We start from the raw sequence: 24,690 nt of genomic DNA, 5'->3' as shown, positions 1-24,690 counted from the left end.
CAAAATCACCATATACATATGGAATAATTTACTAGGATATTAAATCACCCTAACCAACATCATTTCTCATCAATATATGTACAAATATTTCATCAAATACATAACTCCATGGCTGTCCAAAATGAACATATCAATAGCTTCTCAAACTTGAAATTTTTCTTCACAAAACCAACACCCATAACATGAACACAAAGTTTAACAAAGCAATCTTCAAAAATACAAACTTACCTTATGGTTGGAACTTGCCAAACCTTGATTAAACTTCTTGATTTTGGTATCAAGCTCTTCCTTATGATGTGTAGACAATCTTTAATGAAGGAATCTAAGTGTTTAGAAGTGAAGTGAATGGGTTAGATGAAGCTTGAAGAAACGGCAATGGTGGTTTCTCCTCTCTTCAATTCGGCTAAGTTTAATGAAATGAAGAAGATGAACATTTCAGCTGCTATAGTGGACTTATATCAGCCTATTTTATGTTTAGTTTAATCATTAGTGGCCCACTCACTCATATAATTCATATTATAAACTTAACTCCCACTTATTCCACATTTAACCTTTAATTTTTGTTATTTACTTTAGGTACCACCAAATTAATTTTTCATTTTATTTTCTAAGTGTAATATTATTTATTTTTAATGGACATTTAGGTCAAAAGAAAATTCGGGATGTCGATTGACCATAATGCTCCTGTTCGGGTTGCATTCCCGATTTTTCGGTAACACCGGGTTTTGTCTGTTTTTCGATTTCTCACTTTTCTTTGTACTAATTATTTAATTTTTCTTTGATCTTCCTAATGATATTTATTCTTCAATAAGGGTCTATTTAAGTCCAAAAAATGTTTTCCAGGATTCCCTGCAGTCCAGGGCTAGTCAACGGTCCACGCCGTGACTTCCCAGTGCGGTCACCCATCGCTAGGGTTCCCGGCTCGCTTAACTTGGTTACTCTTCTTTGCTATTATTTTTCCTTTGTTTTTCTTGTATTTTCTTTTCTTGTATTTCATTATTTTATGTCTCCTCACTCATATTGAAGTGTAGTTCTAGGCATCCTAGCTGTCCGGACAACACTGGTCATCGGAACAGCAGAACGCACTACCGAACTTAGGGGTGTTACAATTCTCCCCCCCCCCCCTTAAATAAATTTCGTCTCGAAATTTTACTTGGCATTAGTCTCTGAACAGCTGTGGGTGCTGTCTCCTCATATCCTCTTCACGTTCCCAAGTAGCTTCCTAGCCTGTATGATAGTTCCACAGCACTTTAACCAGGTGTATCTGTTTGTTCCTCAGCTGTTTCACCTCATAAGCCAGAATTTTTATGGGTTCTTCCTCATATGAGAGGTCTGGATTTACTTCAATCTCTTCAACTGATAGTACATGAGATGGGTCAGATCTATACCTCCTTAACATGGACACATGGAAGACACTGTGTATCCTTGCTAGCTCTGGAGGTAATGCCAACCGATATGCTAGAGGACCCACTCTTTCCAGAACCTCATATGGTCCGATGAAACGAGGACTCAGTTTCCCCTTTCTGCCAAATCTCATAATCCTCTTCTAAGGAGAAACTTTGAGAAATACCTTATCACCCACTGCATACTCAATATCTCTTCTCTTCATATCAACATAGGACTTCTGGCGGTCTGATGCAGCCTTAAGTCTATCTCTGATCAATCTGATCTTTTCCTCTGTCTGCTGAATAATTTCTGGCCCAATCATCTTCCTTTCACCTACTTCATCCCAACATAAGGGAGTTCTGCACTTTCTGCCATACAATGCTTCATATGGAGGCATCCCAATGCTTGATTGGTAGCTGTTGTTATAAGCAAACTCAATCAAAGGCAAGTGTGTATCCCAACTACCTTCAAATTCAATCACACAAGCCCGTAGCATAGCCTCCAATGTCTGAATAACCCTCTCAGACTGGCCATCTGTCTGTGGGTGGAATGCTGTGCTAAAGTTCAATCTAGTTCCTAGGGCTCCCTGAAGACTACCCTAGAATCTAGAAGTGAACCTAGGATCTCTATCAGACACAATTGATACTGGCACTCCATGCAGTTTTACAATCTCATATATGTACAATCTGGCCAATCTTTCCAGGCTATAGTCCATCCGAAATGGCAAAAGTGAGCGGACTTGGTCAATCATCAACTATAACCCATCTTTGCATCATGACTATTCTGTGTCCTTGGAAGTCTGTAACAAAATCCATAGTTATTCGCTCCCATTTCCACTGCATCGACAAAGGATGTAACAAACCAGCTGGAACTTGATGTTCTGCCTTTACTTGCTGACAAGTTAGGCATTTGGAAACAAATTCAGCTATATCTCTCTTCATGCCCATCCACCAGTAATGCTCTTTCAGCCCTCTGTACATTTTAGTTCCACCAGGGTGCATAGCAAATGGAGACTCATGTGCTTCCTTCATAATGACTTGTCTTAATTCCACATCACTAGGAATGCACATCCTACCCTGATGTAGTAATAAATCATCATCTCTCACAGAAAATTCAGGTTTCTTGCCCTGCTGGACTTCTTTCAGTAGCTTCTAATATTTTTCATCACTCAGAGCAGCCATTCTGATCTGATCAATCAACACTGGCTGTACATGCCATGCAACTACTGTCTGTCCCTCATCATCAATCTCTAAACTGGCATGCTGTGCTTTCAATTCATATACCATGGACATGGGAGAAACTCTGAGACTTGCCATAGTCTTGCGACTTAAGGCGTCAGCCACCACATTTGCTTTCCCTGGCTGATAGTCTATTAAGCAATCATAATCTTTAATGAGTTCTAACCATCTCCTCTGCCTCAAATTCAATTCCTTCTGGGTGCCCAAGTACTTCAAGCTCTTGTGATCTGTGTAAATATAGCATTTCTCCCCATACAAATAGTGTCTCCAGATCTTCAGAGGAAAAACAATAGCTGCTAACTCCAGATCATGTGTTGGGTAGTTCCTCTCATGCGGTTTCAGCTGGCGTGATGCATAAGCAATGACATTCTGATCTTGCATCAGTACACAGCCTAACCCATTGTGAGAAGCATCACTATAAACTTTGTATTCTTTACCCGGAGTAGGTAAAGTGAGAACTGGAGCTTCAGTTAAACACCTCTTCAACTCATTAAAACTCTGCTGACATTTGTCTGTCCACTGAAATTTTACATCTTTCCGAAGCAGCTTGGTCAGTGGAGAAGATAACATAGAAAACCCCTTCACAAACCGACGGTAATATCCAGCTAAACCCAAAGCTGCGAATTTACGTGATGTTCTGGCGGCTTCCAATTAAGGATAGCTTCTACCTTGCTGGAATCTACCTTGATCCCTTCAGCTGACACAACATGTCCCAAAAAGGAGATTTCTTTCAGCCAAAATTCACACTTCGACAATTTGGCGTATAGCTGTTTCTCCCTTAAAGTCTGCAGTACAATCCGCAGATGTTTATCATGCTCTTCTGCATTCCTCGAGTATATCAAAATGTCATCAATAAACACCACCACAAATTGATCAAGATATGGTCTGAAGATAGTATTCATCAGATCCATAAAAGCAGCTGGAGCATTTGTCAACCCGAATGGCATTACTAGAAACTTATAGTGGCCATACCGAGTTCTGAAAGCAGTTTTTGGAATACTCTGCTCTTGCACCTTCAATTGATAATAACCAGATCGCAAATCAATTTTGGAGAATACAGCTGCACCCTTTAATTGATCAAACAGATCATCAATGCGAGGCAATGAATATCTGTTCTTTATTATCACCTTATTCAACTGTCGGTAGTCAATGCATAAGCGGAGAGTACCATCCTTCTTCTTAACAAACAACACTGGTGCTCCCCAAGGTGACACACTAGGGCGAATGAAGCCCTTTTCAAGTAATTCTTGCAACTGTATCTTCAACTCCTTCAACTCTGCTGGTGCCATTCTGTATGGTGTTATGGAGATTGGTTCCACACCAGGCAGAACATTAATTTCAAACTGCACTTCTCTTTCTGGAGGTAATCCTGGCAATTCATCAGGAAACACATCTAGAAAGTCATGTACTGTAGGGATGTCTTTCAATGCTGGACTCCCCACTTGGGTGTCTACTACATGTGCCAAGTATGCTTCACACCCCTTTCTGATCATTTTTCTGGCTAGTGCAGCCGAATTGATGTTTGATGGCAATAGTTGCCTCTCCCCTTGTATTACCACATCACTATACTGAGGAAGGCCAAAAGTGACTGTCTTCAGCCTACAGTCAATCATGGCATGATGTCTAGCTAACCAATCCATGCCCAAGATGATATCATAATCTCTGAAGGGCATTTCAATGAAATCAGACAGGAAAGTGTGTCCTTGGATCACCAAAGGACAATCTCTATACATTCTATTAACCCTGACCTCCTGTCCTAGCGGACTTGTTACTAGCACCTCAAAGTCCATTTTTGTACATGGAACAGCAATGCAATCAATGATGCTAGCACTCACATAAGAATGGGTAGAACCCGGATCAAATAGCACAAACACATCTTGGTTAAAAGTTGAGAAGGTACCAGCCACAACATCAGATGTCTCTGCCTCTTCCCTCTGTCTCATGGCATAGACTCTAACCGGAGCACTATCTTGCTCTGAATGTTTTACTGTGCCTTGGCTGCCTGCTGGGTTACCTCTACCCCTGCCTCTACCTCTGCTAGGTGGTTGTGAACTGCAATGTGGCTCAATCGACCCTTCTGCAGTAGTAGGAGGTGGTCCAACTCTGCGACTACTGGTGCAGTCCTTGGCAAAGTGTCCTGTGCCTCCACAGTTATAACAGGCTCCAATAGCCTTATAGCATATCCCACCATGATTTCTTCCACAAGTTTCACATTGGCGGGGAGGGTAGGAACTTCTGGAACTCTGCTGACCAGATAGGGGAGGTCTCTGTCCTGAATATCTTCCCCTACCAGATTTCTTGCCACCTCTGCCATGTCCCCCATAGTTCTTCCTCTTTCCAGTAGGACCACTAGAACTCTGTTCTGCTGACTTTCCCTCTTTATCTGTCTTCTCTGATTTCTTTTTCTCAGGAGCAGCTTCAAACTCAATTCTTTCCAACTCTAGGGCTTGAGAAACAAGTTCAGAGAAGTTAGTGTGTTTGAAGCCGAATACTTGTACTCTGATACTGGGCTTCAAGCCAGTTTCAAACCTTTTGCATCTTTCCCTACTGGTAGAGAGTAGACTCACTGCATAATGGCTAAGGCAGGAAAATTCTCTTTCATGCTCAGCCACTGATTTGCCCCCCTATTTCAGACTTAGGAATTCTTGTAGCTTCTGGTCTACATAAGCATCAGGGACATATTTCTATCTGAATTCCCTGAGAAAGTCATTCCAGGTCAGCACTGCAGGTTCTACCAGACTGTGGGGAATGGTTTTCCACCATTCATAAGCATCCTCCTGTAACAAAGACACTGAGTATTCAAATCTGAGCTCCTCTGTGCAATGCAGTTTCTTGAATACCCTATCCATCCTCTCTAACCACTGTTCAGCTTCTAGAGGATCTACTGTCCCCTTGAACTCTGTAGCCCCATATTTCATCAATTTATCATCTTGGTGGTAGGAGGCGTGGTTGTACCACCGTGTCATATTGGGACTTGAGTAGGTACATTACCACCATTTGTTGGAACATTGCAGCCATCTCACGAGCGAATCGAGCAGAAATCATGAGCAGGTCTTTGAACCACTAACATTTTGTAGGCCTAGGGCATCCCCTTTCACCTCAGCCTCAATAGATTGATCGACTGAACGATCACCCTCTTCCATATTCAATGCGAGGATTTTAGATCTCCTGAATAAATAACACAAGGATATTTACTCTCGTTAGTGCATATTTATACGGTATGTATCAAACAATGATATTGAGCAGTTGTACTATAAAGAAAGAACATTCAAATAACAGGTGAAAATAGAATTTAAAAACTTTGCTCTGATACCACTAAAACATGTCACACCCTACCCCTCTGTAAGGCATAACATGATCCCGTAGTATACCTAATGAATTACCAACTCCGTCTACTGATAACCCATTAAATACACTACAAGGGATTTTAAAAACTTTTCTTACTTCTTTTACAGTGGTGAGCACTATTTACAGGTGTTAAAGACTTTGGTGAACTGAAGTGAAACAACTAACTCATTTACATTATTTGGAATTTCTGTAAAAATTTTGGCAGAGTGCCATCTGTATTTTGGATAAAACAGTTCTTCAGAAAACCTGTAAAAAGCACTTCAATATATTTCCAAATCTCAACTCCAACATTTTTCTCAATACAACATATTTCTCAACTCAAATCCACAGTGATTTTTCAAAGACTGAGATACAGAAATATAATACAATTTTTACAAGCCAAGTAACTCATAATTATTTTACAACTTCAAGGTACAATTTGAATTTACAACTGCTCAAAACCAAAAACAAAATATACATACAGTGAATATACATTACAGTACAAAATGCCAAATGTGGTATACTCACTATACCCAAAAATCTCTCGCTGGAGGTACTAGCAGCCTAGTCTGCTGCCCTGTCTGTCTGTCTACCTGCGACAGCAATAAAAAGCTATCGCTGAGACAATGTCTCAGTGGTGCACAACATTAACCAAATACAATTTAAATCACAATTCATAAGTCATGTAAATAGTGGATACTTAAAATCATAGTTAAATTCAAGACAATAAATGTTAATAAGAATTTAAACTCATTTCACAATCTTACAATATACAACAATAAATCACACACAGCTTTAATCATGTTCTCAAGTTCAATTCATCCCAAAAGCCGATGGCTAATGAGGTATTCAATTCATCCCAAAAGTCAATGACTAATGAGGAATAACACAGCTAGCTAGCAAAAATATGAGTACTCATTCTATTCGTCCACAACAGGCACACACCTCAACACTTCAGCCAGAGAGGAAATTCAATTCATCCCACTAGAGAAGCTAGCGAGGAATACAATCAATGTACATGATAGCTGTGGTTTCAAACCAATTACAGTGCTTTTCAATCAATAAGTATCCATCAAATATCATACAAACCATTTTTCACAATTTCACAACTTAAAACAATAATATGCAAATAGTCATAATTCATTTCAATTGAAAATAATTCAAAAGAAATAGTTGTTGTGCACAAACCTCTGATGACTGTCTCTCGGTCTGGACTCAGTGTTTCCTTCCCTTTTCCTGAGTCTTTGGTAACTGAGAAACATAATTTGAAGTGTTTCAGTACTAAATTAAATTGTCTCTAACGATAATGTTCGATAAACAATTCACTGAATACCTTTATTTGCTTAATCAACCCATATATCGACCCTCGATGTGTTCTAGGTAAATTAGGTCTTAACGTTATTAATATGTCATATTCGATAGTATTTTAGGGTTGGTACGTGTTACCAAACTCATTTCCTTGTTTAGTGCATTTTAATGCAACTTGCTGGATTCCGGAATACTAGTTTGACCTAGCCGGACGACCTAGTTCCCTCGGTTTTCGGGTTTCGATCAAAACTACAAACTTGTAGATTTATGTCTTATGGAACGCGGGGCAAAATTTTAGGTCATTCTGAGTTAAGTAGACCAAGTTATGGTCATTATACTATTGCTGGTCAATTGGCATCAAATTAGGTCAATTTTAGGTCAATTTGGTCAACTCTGGTTCGGCCAGTTTTTGGACCTGAACTTGTGCAAGCTTTTTGACTTGCTTCTGGTCATTTCTGGGTTTTGGTGTCTTCATAAGACTTGTAGGTATGGGTCTTAACTATTCATGGTTAAAATTTCAGGTCAATTGGACCAGTTTTGAGTGAGTTATGGCCTAAACACTAACTACTGCCCAATTGGTCAATTTTCAGGTCTCAATTGTACCTAATCCGAATTGGTCATTTTCTTATGTCACCTTGCAAGCAGAATTTTGGTATGCTTTCTCAATGAAAGTTGGCACATTTTGTGCCTAGTTTCACCTTCAATTGGTCTCATACCAATTGAGGTTACACATTTAAAGTTATTGACTAAAATGCATACTGCCCTTAACTACCTTACTTAAACATACATCAATTACACACTTACATTACTATATGTCCACTTCCCTTACCATTTCTGTTTTGGTTCATTACCAAAACCATATTCCACTTTACATTAACATCACTTTGGGCAGATTACAAACACCCTTAATACACCAATTAAAACTCACATATACACCTAAATCTAACTAGTTCTTACATACACTTTATACAATCAATCTATATACATATCCATCAATCCTCAATATCAATATTCTGCCAATACCTTTATGAACACATACACTTATCCAAGAATCCCAAGGCTGCCGAAAAGCTTCCTCAACACCAAAGTGTCCTACAATTCATCAATTTCCATTCCAAGTGCAAAATCACCATATACATATGGAATAATTTACTAGGATATTAAATCACCCTAACCAACATCATTTCTCATCAATATATGTACAAATATTTCATCAAATACATAACTCCATGGCTATCCAAAATGAACATATCAATAGCTTCTCAAACTTGAAATTTTTCTTCACAAAACCAACACCCATAACATGAACACAAAGTTTAACAAAGCAATCTTCAAAAATACAAACTTACCTTATGGTTGGAACTTGCCAAACCTTGATTAAACTTCTTGATTTTGGTATCAAGCTCTTCCTTATGATGTAGACAATCTTTAATGAAGGAATCTAAGTGTTTAGAAGTGAAGTGAATGGGTTAGATGAAGCTTGAAGAAACGGCAATGGTGGTTTCTCCTCTCTTCAATTCGGCTAGGTTTAATGAAATGAAGAAGATGAACATTTCAGCTGCTATAGTGGACTTACATCAGCCTATTTTATGTTGAGTTTAATCATTAGTGGCCCACTCACTTATATAATTCATATTATAAACTTAACTCCCACTTATTCCACATTTAACCTTTAATTTTTGTTATTTACTTTAGGTACCACCAAATTAATTTTTCATTTTATTTTCTAGGTGTAATATTATTTATTTTTAATGGACATTTAGGTCAAAAGACAATTCGGGATGTCGATTGATCATAATGCCCCTGTTCGGGTTGCATTCCCGATTTTTCGGTAACACCGGGTTTTGTCTATTTTTCGATTTCTCACTTTTCTTTGTACTAATTATTTAATTTTTCTTTGATCTTCCTAATGATATTTATTCTTCAATAAGGGTCTATTTAAGTCCAAAAAATGTTTTCGTGGTTCCCATGATCCGGAGCTAGTCAACGGTCCACGCCGTGACTTCCCGGTGCGGTCACCCATCGCTAGGGTTCCCGGCTCGCTTAACTTGGTTACTCTTCTTTGCTATTATTTTTCCTTTATTTTTCTTGTATTTTCTTTTCTTGTATTTCATTATTTTATGTCTCCTCACTCATATTGAAGTGTAGTTCTAGGCATCCTAGCTGTCCGGACAGCACTGGTCATCGGAACAGCAGAACGCACTACCGAACTTAGGGGTGTTACAAATTTGAGAAAATGCTAAACATGAAAGTTGTTCCTTATTTTGTCTAGTTGAATTTCTTTTTTAGAATCACTCCATTTGGAGTTTTGTAGCTCAAGTTATGGTCCAAAAACCACAACTGGCCGGACTGGAATTTTTCTGGACTGACCATATCTACAGTGTAGTGAACAGTGACTGCAACTGCCTTGTTGGATAGGTTCTGGTCATAATTTGAGGTAGGTTTCTTCATGAAAGTTGTTGGTCTATATCTTAGCTAGTTGCTGGTAAAATTTCAGGTCAATTAGACCATTCTACACTGAGTTATGGCCAAATGAACAATCACTGTTCATTTGGTCATTCCGCAGAAACTGGTTGCAGGACACCCGAATTGGGGTAAGTTTTTGGTACACTTGGTTTGGTCTTATGGGCATGGTTTCTTCACTAAAGTTGTGCCATTATGTGTCTAGTTTCATGTCCAATTGGCCAAACACCAATTGAACCTACACAGCCCAAGTTATGGCTGTCCAAACAGGCTGGACTTACATCCAAACCTGCTGCTCTCACTAGGCAGCATACCAAATCAGTTTTCTAATGCTATAATTCACTCCAAGTTATGGTCAAATTACCTCAAATGGTCACTAATTGACTATTAGAATGTTCATTCACCATTACATAAACAAAGTCCAAATTTCTTTCCAAAACCCTAACCCTAATTGACCAAGCCTCCAATTCATGCATCATACTCCTAATTTGCTATACTAATCATATAATTTATAAGAGGGGCAGCAATATGTCACTTTAAACCAAAGATTTATCCTAACCCTAACTCATGTCAAGGCTGCCAAAACTTCATGGAATATAACCATGCTTCATTAATTCAATTTTTATCAAATTTTCAACTTAACTTAGCTCAAATTCATGATTAGAAAGATGTAAAAGCAAAGGTTATGGCACTAACCTCTTTGGTGATTTTCTAAGCTTGTTCACACCTCACTTTCTTCCACTTTCGCTTCTTCTAATTGCTGCCCAAGACTTGCTCTAGTGGTAAGGGAAATTTTTAGTGAAGGGAGGACAAGGTTTTGAGGTGGTTTGGTAGAGATTTGGAAGCTTGGGTGGAGTTTTTAATGGTGGAAAGGTGTGGGAAGTGAGTGACGTTGGAAGAAGGAAGAAGAAGCAGATTGTTTCTTCAAATTTTCTGTCCATTTTTACTCATTTTAAATGGTTTATGGACATGTGTCACAATGTGATTGGGTGAGAGTGCTTAGTGACATAAGCATGAGGTCAAAATTGCAATTTTAATTCATTTTCTTTTCTTTTCTTTGCTACTCATTTTCAATTTAATTTTTAGTAATATTTATTAACATTTTATGTCATAATAATTATTTACTTAACTGGACAAGTCGGCCAAAAATCGCCTCTGAAGGCGAAATGACCAAAATGCCCTCCGTTTGGCTTAACGGGTCAAAATTGTCTGTACCAATTGAAAAATTTTTCTAAATATTTTCTTGGCATTCTAATGCCATAGGAACCTCAATGACCCTTCTCTGGAGTCTCAAAAATTATTTTATGAATTTTTCCCCGGGTCTAGGGCTCCTAGTTGCGAGACCGTAACTTCCCACTAGGTTACCCATCGCTTGGGCATCGGCTCATTTGACTTAGTTGTATTTTATTTCTAAAATTTTTGCTAAATTTTTCTTATTAATATTTGAGTTAATTATGGTTCCTCACTTTAGTTTAAATATTTTTCCAGACGTTCTAGCTGTCCGGACCGACACTGGTCACCGGAACAGTAGAATGTACGGAGTTGCTACAGGGAGGGTGTTACAACTCTTCCTCTCTAATTTAAATTTCGTCCTCGAAATTTACCTGATGCAAACAGTTGAGGGAACTGTTGCCTCATCGTCTCTTCACTTTCCCAAGTTGCCTCCTCGGTGTTGTGGTGCCTCCAAAGCACTTTCACCAGTGGAATCTGCTTATTCCTCAACTCTTTCACTTCTCGAGCCAGGATTCGTATGGGTTTTTCTTCATATGTCAAATCTGGTTGTACTTCAATTTCTTCCATGGAGATGACATGTGAAGGATCTGAGCGGTATCTTCTTAGCATAGACACGTGGAACACATTGTGGATTTTGTTCAGCTCTGGTGGTAAAGCTAGCCTATAGGCTACTGGTCCCACACTTTCAATGACTTCATATGGGCCAATGAACCTAGGGCTTAACTTACCTTTTCTTCCAAACCTCAATACCTTCTTCCACGGTGACACCTTGAGGAACACTTTGTCGCCAACCGCATATTCTATTTCTTTTCTCTTCAGGTCAGCATAAGATTTACATGCATGCGAGGCAACCTTCGATTGGCTTTGATTTGTTTTACTTTCTCCTCGATCTGTTTCACTGTGTCCGCCCTACCAGTTTGTCTTCGCCCAATTCAGTCCAGCACATTGGAGTTCTACATTTTCTCCCATACAGTGCTTCGTACGGGGCCATTTGGATGCTAGCTTGGTAGCTATTGTTGTATGCAAATTCTGCCAGTGGGAGGTATCCATCCCAAATTCCCTCAAACTCAATGACACAACTCCTCAGCATATCCTCAAAGACCTGACATAAATTTCATGCTATTATTATCATTTCGTTTCAATATTTGTATTAGTTCAATTGGTTTCAATTGTTTACCTGGATTACTCTTTCTGATTGCCTATCCGTTTGAGGATGGAAAGCTATGCTGAAGTGGAGTTGTGTACCCAAGGATTCATGTAACTTCTTCCAGAATCTCGATGTAAACCTTGGGTCTCGATCAGATATGATGGAAAGTGGAATTCCATACAGTTTAACTATCTCACTGATATACAATTCTGCTAACTTCTCCAGTGAGTAGTCACCCCATCTTGGCAGAAGTGTGTCGACTTCACAATCTATCTACTATCACCCATACTGCATCATGCTTCTTCTGGGTGAGAGGTAGACCACTTACAAAATCCATGGTGACCCGATCCCATTTCCATTCAGGTATGCGTATAGGCTGTAGCAAACCTTATGGAACTTGATGTTCTGCCTTGACTTGCTGACATGTCAAGCATTTGGTCACATAGTCAGCTATGTCCTTCTTCATACCAGGCCACCAATACTGAAGTTTCAGATCATGATACATTTTTGTACTTCCTGGGTGCATAAACACTGGCATGTGCCTCTTTCAGAATACTGGCTTTTAATTCCCCATTATCTGGTACACATACTCTTCCTTTGTAGTACAGACACCCATCTGCTTTCACCTCATAGTCAGTTGCTTTTCCCTCTGAGATTTTGCTCATAATAGCCATTAACTTCTCATCTACCTTTTGCCCATCTAAAATCTGCTGTAACAGGTTTGGCTTCACTTGCAACTCAGCCAAAATAGCTCCATCTCGAACCAAAGATAGACGGGCATTCAATGATCTCAAAGCTGTGATGGATTTTCTGCTCAAAGCATCAGCAACTACATTTGCCTTCCCAGGATGATAGTCAATTACACAATCATAGTCCTTCAGGAACTCAATCCATCACCTCTGTCTAAGGTTGAGCTCCTTTTGGGTTGGCAAGTATTTTAAGCTTTTGTGGTCTGTGTAAATGTAGCACTTTTCACCATACAAGTAGTGCCTCCATATCTTCAGTGCGAAGATAATTGCTGCAAGCTCTAAATCATGGGTAGGGTAATTCTGTTCATGTGGCCTTAGCTGTCTGGAAGCATAAACGACCACCTTCCCCTCTTGCATCAATACACACCCTAACCCATTATGAGAGGCATCGCTGTAGACCACAAAGTCCTTTCCTGACATTGGCTGTGTTAACACTGGTGCCTCTGTCAACATAGCCTTCAACTTCTCAAAACTGGTCTGACACTTGTCATTCCAGTCAAATCTGATATTCTTGTGTAACAACTTGGTCATTGGAGCAGCTATTAAGGAAAATCCCTTCACAAATCTCCTGTAATACCCAGCTAGCCCCAAGAAGCTTCTGACCTCAGTGGTATTTCTGGGAGGCTTCCATTCCATCACTGCTTCTATTTTCTTGGGATCCACCCTAATCCCATCCGCTGACACTATGTGTCCCAGGAATGCAATCTCATTCAACCAGAAGTCACACTTGGACAACTTAGCATACAGCTTCTTTTCTCTCAGGGTTTGCAGAATAATCCTCAAATGTTCATCATGTTCTTCCCTGGTCTTGGAATACACCAAAATATCATCAATAAAGACCACTACGAACCGATCTAGGTATGGATGGAAGATACGGTTCATAAGGTCCATGAATGCCGCTGGTGCATTTGTTAGGCCAAAGGGCATTACCAGGAACTCATAATGGCCATACCGGGTCCTGAATGCAGTCTTTGGCACATCTGCATCCTTCACCCTCAACTGATGATACCCTGATCTGAGATCAATTTTAGAAAATACTCCTGCTCCCTTCAACTGATCAAACAGATCATCAATTCTAGGCAACGGATACTTATTCTTCACTGTCACTTTATTCAACTGCCGGTAATCAATGCATAACCTCAAAGTCCCATCCTTCTTTTTCACAAACAGCACTGGAGCTCCCCATGGTGACACACTGGGGCATATGAACCCCTTATCCAGCAACTCTTGCAACTGAGTTTTCAACTCCCTCAATTCAGTGGGTGCCATCCTATAAGGAGCAATGGAAATGGGTGCTGTACCCGGCAGTGTCTCAATAGCAAATTCAACTTCCCTTTCTGGTGGCAAACCAGGCAATTCTTCAGGGAACACATCTGGGAAGTCTTTTACTGTGGGTATGTCACACAGATCTGGCTTAGCCTGCCTAGTATCCACCACATGTGCTAGGTAGGCTTCACAGCCTTTTCTCATCAGTTTTCTTGCAGCTGTGGCTGAGATAACATTGGACAGGAAATCTGTCCTTTCACCCACAACAGTGATTTCATTACCCTCAGAAGTTTTTAGAGAAATTCTCTTCAATTTGCAATCAACTATTGCCTGATGATGTGACAACCAGTCTATTCCCAAAATCATGTCAAACTCGTGGAAAGGCAACTCAATCAAGTCTGCCAAGAATTCATACTCCTGAATCCTTAACGGGCAACCCTTATACACTTTGTTCACTACTACACTGTGGCCCAATGGATTAGTGACCAGAATGTCTTGGTCACTCTCCCCTACTAGTATCCCCCTTTCTACGGGTAGGCTGATGCAGATGTATGAATGAGTGGATCCTGGATCCACCAATGCATGCACAAATGTATTGTAGAGGGAGAACGTACCCCTGATGATGTCCGGGGCATCTTGCTCCTCCTGAGCTCTCATGGCATAGGCTCTGGCAGGTGGTCTGCCCTCAGGCCTCTCTGCTGCCTCAGATGCAGGTTTCTGTGATGGTCCCACTGCCTCAGATTTGCCAGATTTCCTACCCTTTTGTGGTGCAGGAGCAGTGCATGCGCTTGTGTTGGAGCAACAGAGTATGCGATTCTGCGTGGACAGTTCCTCAATTGATGCTCTGTTGACCCACACCTTAAGCAGGCACTAGTCACTCTCCAACACTCCCCCTTATGCCACTTCAGGCAATGTGGACATGCAGAAGATGCTGGGGCTGGTCCCCTGAACCCCATCCTTGGAGAGCTGCCCACTGATGGTGTGGACTGACCTCTCCTAGGGGTAAACTGTGGCCTGGGCCCCTGAGACTGACCCTGACCTTGTGGTTGACCTGAACTCTGTGTAAGTGGACCTTTAAACTTCTTCCCAAGTGTAGGAGATGAACTAGACTGACTCGGGCCCCTCTTCTGCTGTCTCTCTCTTCTGGTCTGCTCACTTATTCTAACCTTTTCAACTTTTATTGCAGCTTCCACTAACTTGGTGAAGTCGGTGATTCCCAAGGCAGTAATCATGATCTTTATGTTGTCATTTAATCCCTCTTCAAATCTCTTACACCTTTCGGCCTCATTGGGGACTATCTCCCTTCCGTAGCGGCTCAATCTGACAAATTCCTTTTCATACTCGGCCACCGTCAGGTATCTCTACCTCAGGTTAATGAACTCTCTTCTTCTCTCTTCCAGGTATACACTACCCACATATTTCTTCTTGAATTCTGAGAGGAAGAAGTCCCAAGTTATTACTTCTGGTTGCACTTCACTGGACACCGTATCCCACCATTCATATGCATCATCTTGCAACAGAGATACAGCAGCTTCTAGATTTTGTTCAGGAGTGCAGTGGAGTTGTTTTAAAACTCTGCCTGTTCTGTTCAACCAATTTTCGGCTGCAACAGAATCATCTTCTCTCTTGCCAAAGAAGTCCACTGCTCCAAATTTTCTTAGTCTTTCCAGGTGTGATTTCTGCTGTGGAGGTGGTGGTGGTGGTGGCATTACCCCAGCCATTTGTTTAAAGAATTTGGCCATTTGCTGGAACACGGCTTGTGGAGGCTGAGCAGGCTCTGATGGAGCTAGCGGAGCAGGTTCTCCCCTACCCCCAGTCTCAGCTGCTACAGGTGGAGCATGACTCTCCACTTCCTCCTCAACTGCCCTCTGAGATGAAGGGTCCATATCCTATTTAACAAAGACAACAGATCTGCATTAGTGTCACCTCGACTCTTACAAATGCAATGCATGGTATGGACTCAATCTAGGCCCAGAAACGCCTAAACCGTGCTCTAATACCACTAAATGTGACATCCCTTACCCGTCTACAGTGTAGCCGAGCAAGATATGCCACACAGTGTACTGGAACACCCTATTTTATCTCAATCATTTTTATTCTTCCTTAATTTATTTTTATCATAGTTTTGAATATAATTTGTGAAATATAATTCATTTAAGTCATTTATTGAAATTATAATTTATTTGAGGTTCCGAAAATTTTATAGAAAATCCGGCAGAGTACCGGCTAAAAATGGAGAAAACAGTTCTTCGGAACCTGTTAAAAACACTTCCAATAATCATTTCCATCATTCTCAAACTCCAATAATCATCAAAATCTCAATATTTTTCATCAGCATTTCCATTCCTCAATCATTCATCTCATATGATAAACATATAAAAGTCATAAATAAATATTCACTTTTTCATTCACAAACACAATTTCTACTATTTACATTAATACCAAAATACATGACATAAGTTTAAATTACATATGAGAGAATAAAAGTTAATTACAAAATATCAAAATAAAACCTAGTGTCCTACCAATGCACTGATGACGGTGAGGTGACACGGATACTATCTGAGTCACAGGAGGTCTCACCCAGTCTGTGGTCTACTGGGCTTTCGGTCAGTATCTCCAGAACCTACGCGTGGCAAAAGCAACGCGCTAAGCAATAATGCTTAGTGGTGCCAATAATAAAATAAAAAGAAATAACAGAAAATAAATATGCAGTGAATGTGTCGATGTTTTATTGCAAATAAATTTTCGATGAGTATTTGTAGTCTTACTTATTTTGTACTCATTATATTCATTATTTCATTAAATTTATCCACTTTCATTTTTGGTTGCCCAAGTAACCTATCTTTGGACGATCGGATCGATAAACGGGTAAACTGGCACTGGGTATCAAGTACCTCGGGCCGTCACACCATCGGTCACATATGTATCTCCCGGTGTGCAACAGAACAGCTAATAAGCTGTAATAACATCAGGCACAAGGCCAAATCTCAACACAAGGTCAGAATGGCTAAAAGCCATGAAATCACAGAATGGCATAATGCCATGTGCAGTACTGCTAACTGAACCCTATTGGCATGCCAAACAATCCAAACTAATCTTGTTAGGTATACTAGGGCATTTGACACTTTTGAATTTTTCAATTTTTGAATTTCAAGTTTTGGTGTTACTATTCCCTTCATTAGTCAACAAAAAAGTTGACTTTTGCATAGAAAATAGGTACATTGGTTTTAACACTTCCAACATACCACATTTTGCATTCAAAATTTGTTGGTATTGGTTACCAATACCATTTCTAAGCTTAAAATTAATGGAGCAGAATTTTCAGTTTTCATACCCTATCTTTACTGTTCCATTAGTTACTGTTGTAGTGGGAATTTGGGAAAATGCTAAACATGAAAGTTGTTCCTTATTTTGTCTAGTTGAATTTCTTTTTTTGAATCACTCCATTTGGAGTTTTTTAGCTCAAGTTATGGTCCAAAAACCACAACTGGCCGGACTGGAATTTTTCTGAACTGACCATATCTACAGTGCAGTGAACAGTGACTGCAACTGCCTTGTTGGATAGGTTCTGGTCATAATTTGAGGTAGGTTTCTTCACGAAAGTTGTTGGTATATATCTTAGCTAGTTTCTGGTAAAATTTCAGGTCAATTGGACCATTCTACACTGAGTTATGGCCAAATGAACAATCACTGTTCATTTGGTCATTCTGCAGAAACTGGTTGCAGGACACCCGGATTGGGGCAAGTTTTTGGTACACTTGGTTTGGTCTTATGGGCATGGTTTCTTCACCAAAGTTGTGCCATTATGTGTCTAGTTTCATGTCCAATTGGCCAAACACCAATTGAACCTACACAGCCCAAGTTATGGCTGTCCAAACAGGCTGGACTTACATCCAAACCTGCTGCTCTCACTAGGCAGCATACCAAATCAGTTTTCTAATGCTATAATTCACTCCAAGTTATGGTCAAATTACCTCAAATGGTCACTAATTGAATATTAGAATGTTCATTCACCATTACATAAACAAAGTCCAAATTTCTTTCCAAAACCCTAACCCTAATTGACCAAGCCTCCAATTCATGCATACTACTCCTAATTTGCTATACTAATCATATAATTTATAAGAGGGGCAGCAATATGTCACTTTAAACCAAAGATTTCTCCTAACCCTAACTCATGTCAAGGATGCCAAAACTTCATGGAATATAACCATGCTTCATTAATTCAATTTTTATCAAATTTTCAACTTAACTTAGCTCAAATTCATGATTAGAAAGATATAAAAGCAAAGGTTATGGCACTAACCTCTTTGGTGATTTTCTAAGCTTGTTCACACCTCACTTTCTTCCACTTTCTCTTCTTCTAATTGCTGCCCAAGTCTTGCTCTAGTGGTAAGGGAAATTTTTAGTGAAGGGAGGACAAGGTTTTGAGGTGGTTTGGTAGAGATTTGGAAGCTTGGGTGGAGTTTTTAATGGTGGAAAGGTGTGGGAAGTGAGTGACGTTGGAAGAAGGAAGAAGAAGCAGATTGTTTCTTCAAATTTTCTGTCCATTTTTACTCATTTTAAATGGTTTATGGACATGTGTCACAATGTGATTGGGTGAGAGTGCTTAGTGACATAAGCATGAGGTCAAAATTGCAATTTTAATTCATTTTCTTTTCTTTTCTTTGCTACTCATTTTCAATTTAATTTTTAGTAATATTTATTAACATTTTATGTCATAATAATTATTTACTTAACTGGACAAGTCGGCCAAAAATCGCCTCTGAAGGCGAAATGACCAAAATGCCCTCCGTTTGGCTTAACGAGTCAAAATTGTCTGTACCGATTGAAAAATTTTTCTAAATATTTTCTTGGAATTCTAATGCCATAGGAACCTTAATGACCCTTCTCTGGAGTCCCAAAAATTATTTTATGAATTTTTCCCCGGGTCTAGGGCTCCTAGTTGCGAGAACCGCAACTTCCCACTAGGTTACCCATCGCTTGGGCACCGGCTCATTTGACTTAGTTGTATTTTATTTCTAAAATTTTTGCTAAATTTTTCTTATTAATATTTGAGTTAATTATGGTTCCTCACTTTAGTTTAAATATTTTTCCGGACGTTCTAGCTGTCCGGACCGACACTGGTCACCGGAACAGTAGAATGTACGGAGTTGCTACAGGGAGGGTGTTACATTGTATTATTCATTAAACTAATGCAAACTTATTCTGCTTACCTCTGTTTGTTTCTTGATCCTTCAATGGCTATTATATTCTTTAAAACTGATTTCTGCAGATTTTTACTTTCTTCTTCTTCTTCTTCTTCTTCTTCTTCTTCTTCTTCTTCTTCTTCTTCTTCTTCTTCTTCTTTACATTGGTTAATTAGTATATTCATTGTTTAAATCAAGCTTAAAACTTCTGAAATTCACTGAACTAATGCAAACATGTCCTGCTTAACTCTGTTTGTCTCTTGATCCTTCAATGACTGTTATATTCTTTAAAACTGATTTCTGCAGATTTTTATTTTGTTGTTCTTCTTCTTTTCTTATTTACATTGACAATTAGTGGATTCATTGTTTAAATGAAATTTATATGTTGTAAATTTCGGCTTCAACCCTTTTCCTGATTCTTCATTAACTGTAATATTCTTTAAAACTGATTTCTGAACATTTTTCTTTTGCTTTTTTTTATTACATTGATTAATAAGCACTAAGGCTATGTTTGCTTAAATTAACAAGTGTGTACGGTACACAGTCCAAAATTAATAAGTTTTTTTTTTATTTACATTGAATTTTTGACATTGTTTATTTACAATTGAATTTTTGATAGAATTTATTTAATAATTTTCTCATTCATCTATTCTTAAATATTATTTTAAATATGTCTAATTCCACCTAATTTTCTATTTATTAATAACTTAATTGCACAGCATACGGTCTTTGTCTTTATAATATCAAGTTTAATTGTTCTCATCCAAGTGAAGTTCCAACTCAACTCATCCAAGTGAAGTTCCAATCAAAGTAAAAAACTCCATTTGATACACATAAAATCTTTATGCTAATTTGTCTTATTGGCCTATTCATATACGGTGGAATACTGATGGTTGAAGTTAACTTTTGAGTTCGTGATTCATACAATCCAATAATAGGCATAATTCGCCTATTGGACATTTCTTTGGCTATAGTTTCACTTGTTTTTATTCTTTGTCCTGTTATTGGGTGGATCATTTTTGTCATTTGGGCTTTTGTCTAAGAAAAACTTACATATGACTCATATCAAGTGCCCTATCAGCTACTTTGCCGTGAAATTTGCTGGGTGCTTGTCTTCTTCCAAAGACTAATGGGATGCCACAATACAGATGATGAACTGGTTCAATTGCAATAATAATTAATTGAAGTGTGATAAATTAGTTAGGCAAGAAGTGAGAATAGAGAGAGAGAGACATAATATGATGACATTGAGGGAAATACGAGTTTTAGATATTGTTGTTGGATATTGGTCTATATAACCAGGCGCAACTAGTTTGAGATTAAGACTTAATTATTATTGTTGTATAACATATTGAGTGTGTTTGAAAATATTAAAAATAAAATACTCATTCAGTTATTCCCTCTCTTTTAGCTTATATGTTTGAGATTGATTTTAGTCACAATTTTTTTAAGGCATAATTATTTGTCTTTTCTAATAAAAACTTAATTTATGATTTCATAAATGGTTTAAAGTCTAAAAATATAAATAGATTGCAACCCAAATACATTGGGTAAAACTTTAGAACAATAAAAACCCAACATTCAAATCTCATAACACCCAACATTCTTCTTCTTCCTATAGTATACTATGAGTGGGCTTAGGCCCATTAGATTTTGTATGTTTTGATTATATAACAAATTCAATATCTATTAATTAATTTCAATTTCACTCACATAGCTTTTCGTAACAATATATATATATATATATATATGATCAAAATTTTAATTGAATCTAATAAGAAATTACCTCATGAAAATTCAATTTATTCAATCAAATTTTTAATGGAGCCATGTGATTTAATGACCCAAGTGTTAATTAATTAAAATTTTTCGTTTAAAAATTTTAAAAATATATCAATATAGATTTAAATTTTTATGTATTAGATTAAAATGAATATATTTTTATCAATCCATTTGATATAAGATGTTTGACTATAATCTTTTTATTCATAGTAATGCAATGTATCAATTAAATAAAATAAGATATTTAGGCTCCATTTATTTTATAGAAAATATTTTTTAGAAAATATTTTTCACATTTTTTAATGTTTGGAGTACTTAGAAAAATGAATTAATGAAAAATATTTTTTTGTCAAAGGAAAAATTTCCTTGACCAAATGAAAGACTAAGTCATTTTCTATTTTCTAAATTATGATAATTTTATTAAAATACGAAAACATTTATATATACATGATATAAATACATACCATTTGTTTAACATTGCAATCAAACAATGGCAAACCCTTTCATATCTATGAAAAATATTTTTCATAAATAAGTTATTTTATGTGAAACAAATAAAGTGTTAATATATATATATATATATATATATATATATATATATATATATATATATATTTATTTATTTATTTTAACATGAACAAGTAATATAAATTTTTTAAGTTCATATTATTTATAAATATTACAAATAAAAAATATTTAATATCATAATTTAATTTTTAAATAATTTTTAAATAAAATTAAATTATATTACAATCAAACAATAAAAAAATATTTTCATAGAGACATTTTCTTAACTTTATTTCCTTTCATTTCAAAGATCAGATAATTTAAGACGTCTATTAACACAGGATACCATGCTGTTACGGTTTATAAAAATATTTATTTATTTACCAAAAAGTTTAGAAAGTGACTTTTGCATTTTATCATTGAAATTATTAATGTGAAGATGTGATGCATTTTATCTTGATTATTCAATGGATATAATATTCTTTAAAACTAATTTCTGAATCTTTTCTTTTGCTCTTCTTCTCTTTTCTCATTTATATTAATTATGCTTGCTTAAGTTTAGAAGTGTGTAAAATGCATAATCCTGCAAAGCTATAAACTTTTTTTTTTCATAAAAATAAATTATTATTTAGTCTCTCAATTATATCAAAATTAATAACTTGATCTCATATTTTTAAAAATACATGATTTACACCCTTACATTTGGTTGACGTATTTTTTAAATTTTAGTATTATTCTTATTATTTTTTTTAGTCTAAATCAATTCTTGTAAAATTTTTACAATATTTCTATTGCTTTAATTGTAAATTTTACCAACCTTAATAGAATTAGAAGTATGATAGATTTTATAGGAATAAAGATATAAAATTTAAAATGAATTTATAAATAAAATTTACAAAATTTTATAAAAGTTTATTTGTTTGAAATAATTGCAGAAATTATTATTATTATTATTATTATTATTATTATTATTATTTTGTTTTCCCAGTGAATTTAGGAGTCTAGTTTCCTAGCGAAATTTGGAGTCAGATTATTACTTATTGTTTTGCTTCTCCATCAGACTTCTATCGCCGAAGATTCATATTATATACCCAAGAAAATATACAAGTTTTTTGTTCTTCCAGTATATCAATTCTTTGTTCTTTGTTTTTTATCAAGATATATAGAATGGATATAGATGATTTTCGATGGATTTTGGAGATTACGGGTGTTGACGTCTGGACTTTTATTGACACTGCGATATTGGTGGCTTCGTTGGATTTTGGGGATGACTTGAAGCAGCGGAGAGATAAGATTGTTGAAATGCTATGTGCATTGAGCTCGTCTGGTCGATGTAGGAGTATGGGCAGGATTAGTGATGGGCATGAAATGAGAGAAAACAGAAATGAAGCCAAAGCTGGAGATGGATGTCGAAGTGGGTCGATTTATGGAGATGAACATGAAGAAAACGATGATGAATTGGATCCATTTGTGGGATTGTTCGAGGATAAGCAGAAGAAGATTTTGGAGATTATGCAACATCTTGAAAATCCTGATCAGTCTCAAGATTCTCTGGTTGATTTGCTTCAAACTTTAGCAGATATGGATATGACATTCGAGGCACTCAAGGACACTGGCATTGGAAGACATGTCAGTAGTTTGAGAAAGCATTCATCCGATGATGTTCGGAGATTAGAGAAGCAACTTGTCAGGAAATGGAGAGAAATTGTAGATGAATGGTTGAGGCTAAATCCTCAAGAAGAGCAAGCATCCTCTACTCTAACGGCTGATGGGAACTCCCCACAGCAGAAAATTTCCCGGAACCAGGTTCCTGATATTGCATACTCTCCAAGTACTCACAAAGAGAGTTCTAATTCAGACAAGAAAACTTGTGAACCAGAAGGAAAGCCAAAACCGGTTCCTCGAAAGGAAGCTCCACGTAGACCTACCCATCAATCAGTTTCTGTTTCTCACAATGTGCAGAGACAGAGAGAGCAGCAGCAGCAAAGAGAGACAGAAGTTGATTATGAGAGGCTGGCCTCTGCAAGGAAGAGGCTTCAAGAGAATTACAAAAAAGCCTTAAATGCCAAGAAGCAAAGAACAATTCAAGCGATAGACATACATGATATTCCAAAACCCAAGATTGCCTTTTTTGCAAAGAACAAAGATGGTGGTTCTCTGGGGAGGCACTACAGATTTTGGCAGAAGGGTCTTTAACAGGCTCTGCTTATTCAGATTTTTTATATTTGCAATACCCTTAAAGATTGTTTATATACTAAGGTTGAGGATGATGCGTTATTTTTGTAAGTTGGGTCAGTTTTTTTAAAAGAAAGTCATATTTGTGAACATGAAATTATTGCATTCTATGATAATTTGATTATTTTCCAATTTGATCTTTTAACATATTTGCCCTGAATTTTGGATATTAAAATTCTTAAATTTTGGACATTTGCATTTTAATTTCTGCAGATAGTTCATGGTTGCTTGCTTTTAAATTGCAATGAGAATTTGAGAGGTTTGGTCTTATGTAATTCTTGAAAATTTGCCAAGAACATGTCAAATGAAATTGAAAAATCAGCACTATGTAATTCAATTTGGTTCATAAAAATTTTCATTTTAATTATATATTGAAGCTGATGCACAGCACTACAAAGGACACCACTTTTCCTAAAACTAGTTCGTACACTCCAGAATTTAGAGGAATAAATTGTTTTACCTAAGTGTAAGTTGAGACTATATAGTAGCTTAACCATTACAGAAGCAAAAAGAATTCCACTTTTATAGAGAAAAAGAAAAGATTTTATGGTAATTTGCAAGTGGCTTGCATGTTCTTTTTGAAGGAACGGATGCGTGAAAAACACAAGTTTATACCATTGAATTCAAAAATTTTCACCTAGGGTCACATGCATCATGCAAGATTTATTTTTATCTATTTGATTTCAATGATAAACAGCATATTAAAAATCTTTTAGAACCCTAGATAAAATCAAGAACAAACACACTAACCTCTTGATGCACTGCAGTGTATTTGCGCCTTTGAGATTCGTCTTCAGGACACCAAATATTGTCCCTCTAGCTTGTCCACACCAAAAACACCTATGGTAGCCCTTGAA

At 37.3% G+C, this 24,690-nt stretch overlaps 1 protein-coding gene across 1 annotated transcript; it reads left to right on the top strand.

Annotated features, from left to right (window-relative positions):
* Positions 1-22,762: 22,762 nt before the first annotated feature.
* On the top strand, positions 22,763-23,794 carry LOC110671460 (probable mediator of RNA polymerase II transcription subunit 26c). Its single transcript, XM_021833933.2, has one exon. The coding sequence runs from the start codon at positions 22,766-22,768 to the stop codon at positions 23,792-23,794; it is 1,029 nt and encodes a 342-aa protein (XP_021689625.2). The 5' UTR covers positions 22,763-22,765.
* The last annotated feature ends 896 nt before the right edge of the window (positions 23,795-24,690 follow it).

The sequence above is a fragment of the Hevea brasiliensis genome, chromosome 14 (genome assembly GCF_030052815.1).
Source record: "Hevea brasiliensis isolate MT/VB/25A 57/8 chromosome 14, ASM3005281v1, whole genome shotgun sequence".
In the NCBI taxonomy this organism is placed as follows: Eukaryota; Viridiplantae; Streptophyta; class Magnoliopsida; order Malpighiales; family Euphorbiaceae; genus Hevea; species Hevea brasiliensis.
Note: the sequence above shows the minus strand (reverse complement) of the source record. Positions and strands in the feature narration are given on the sequence as shown.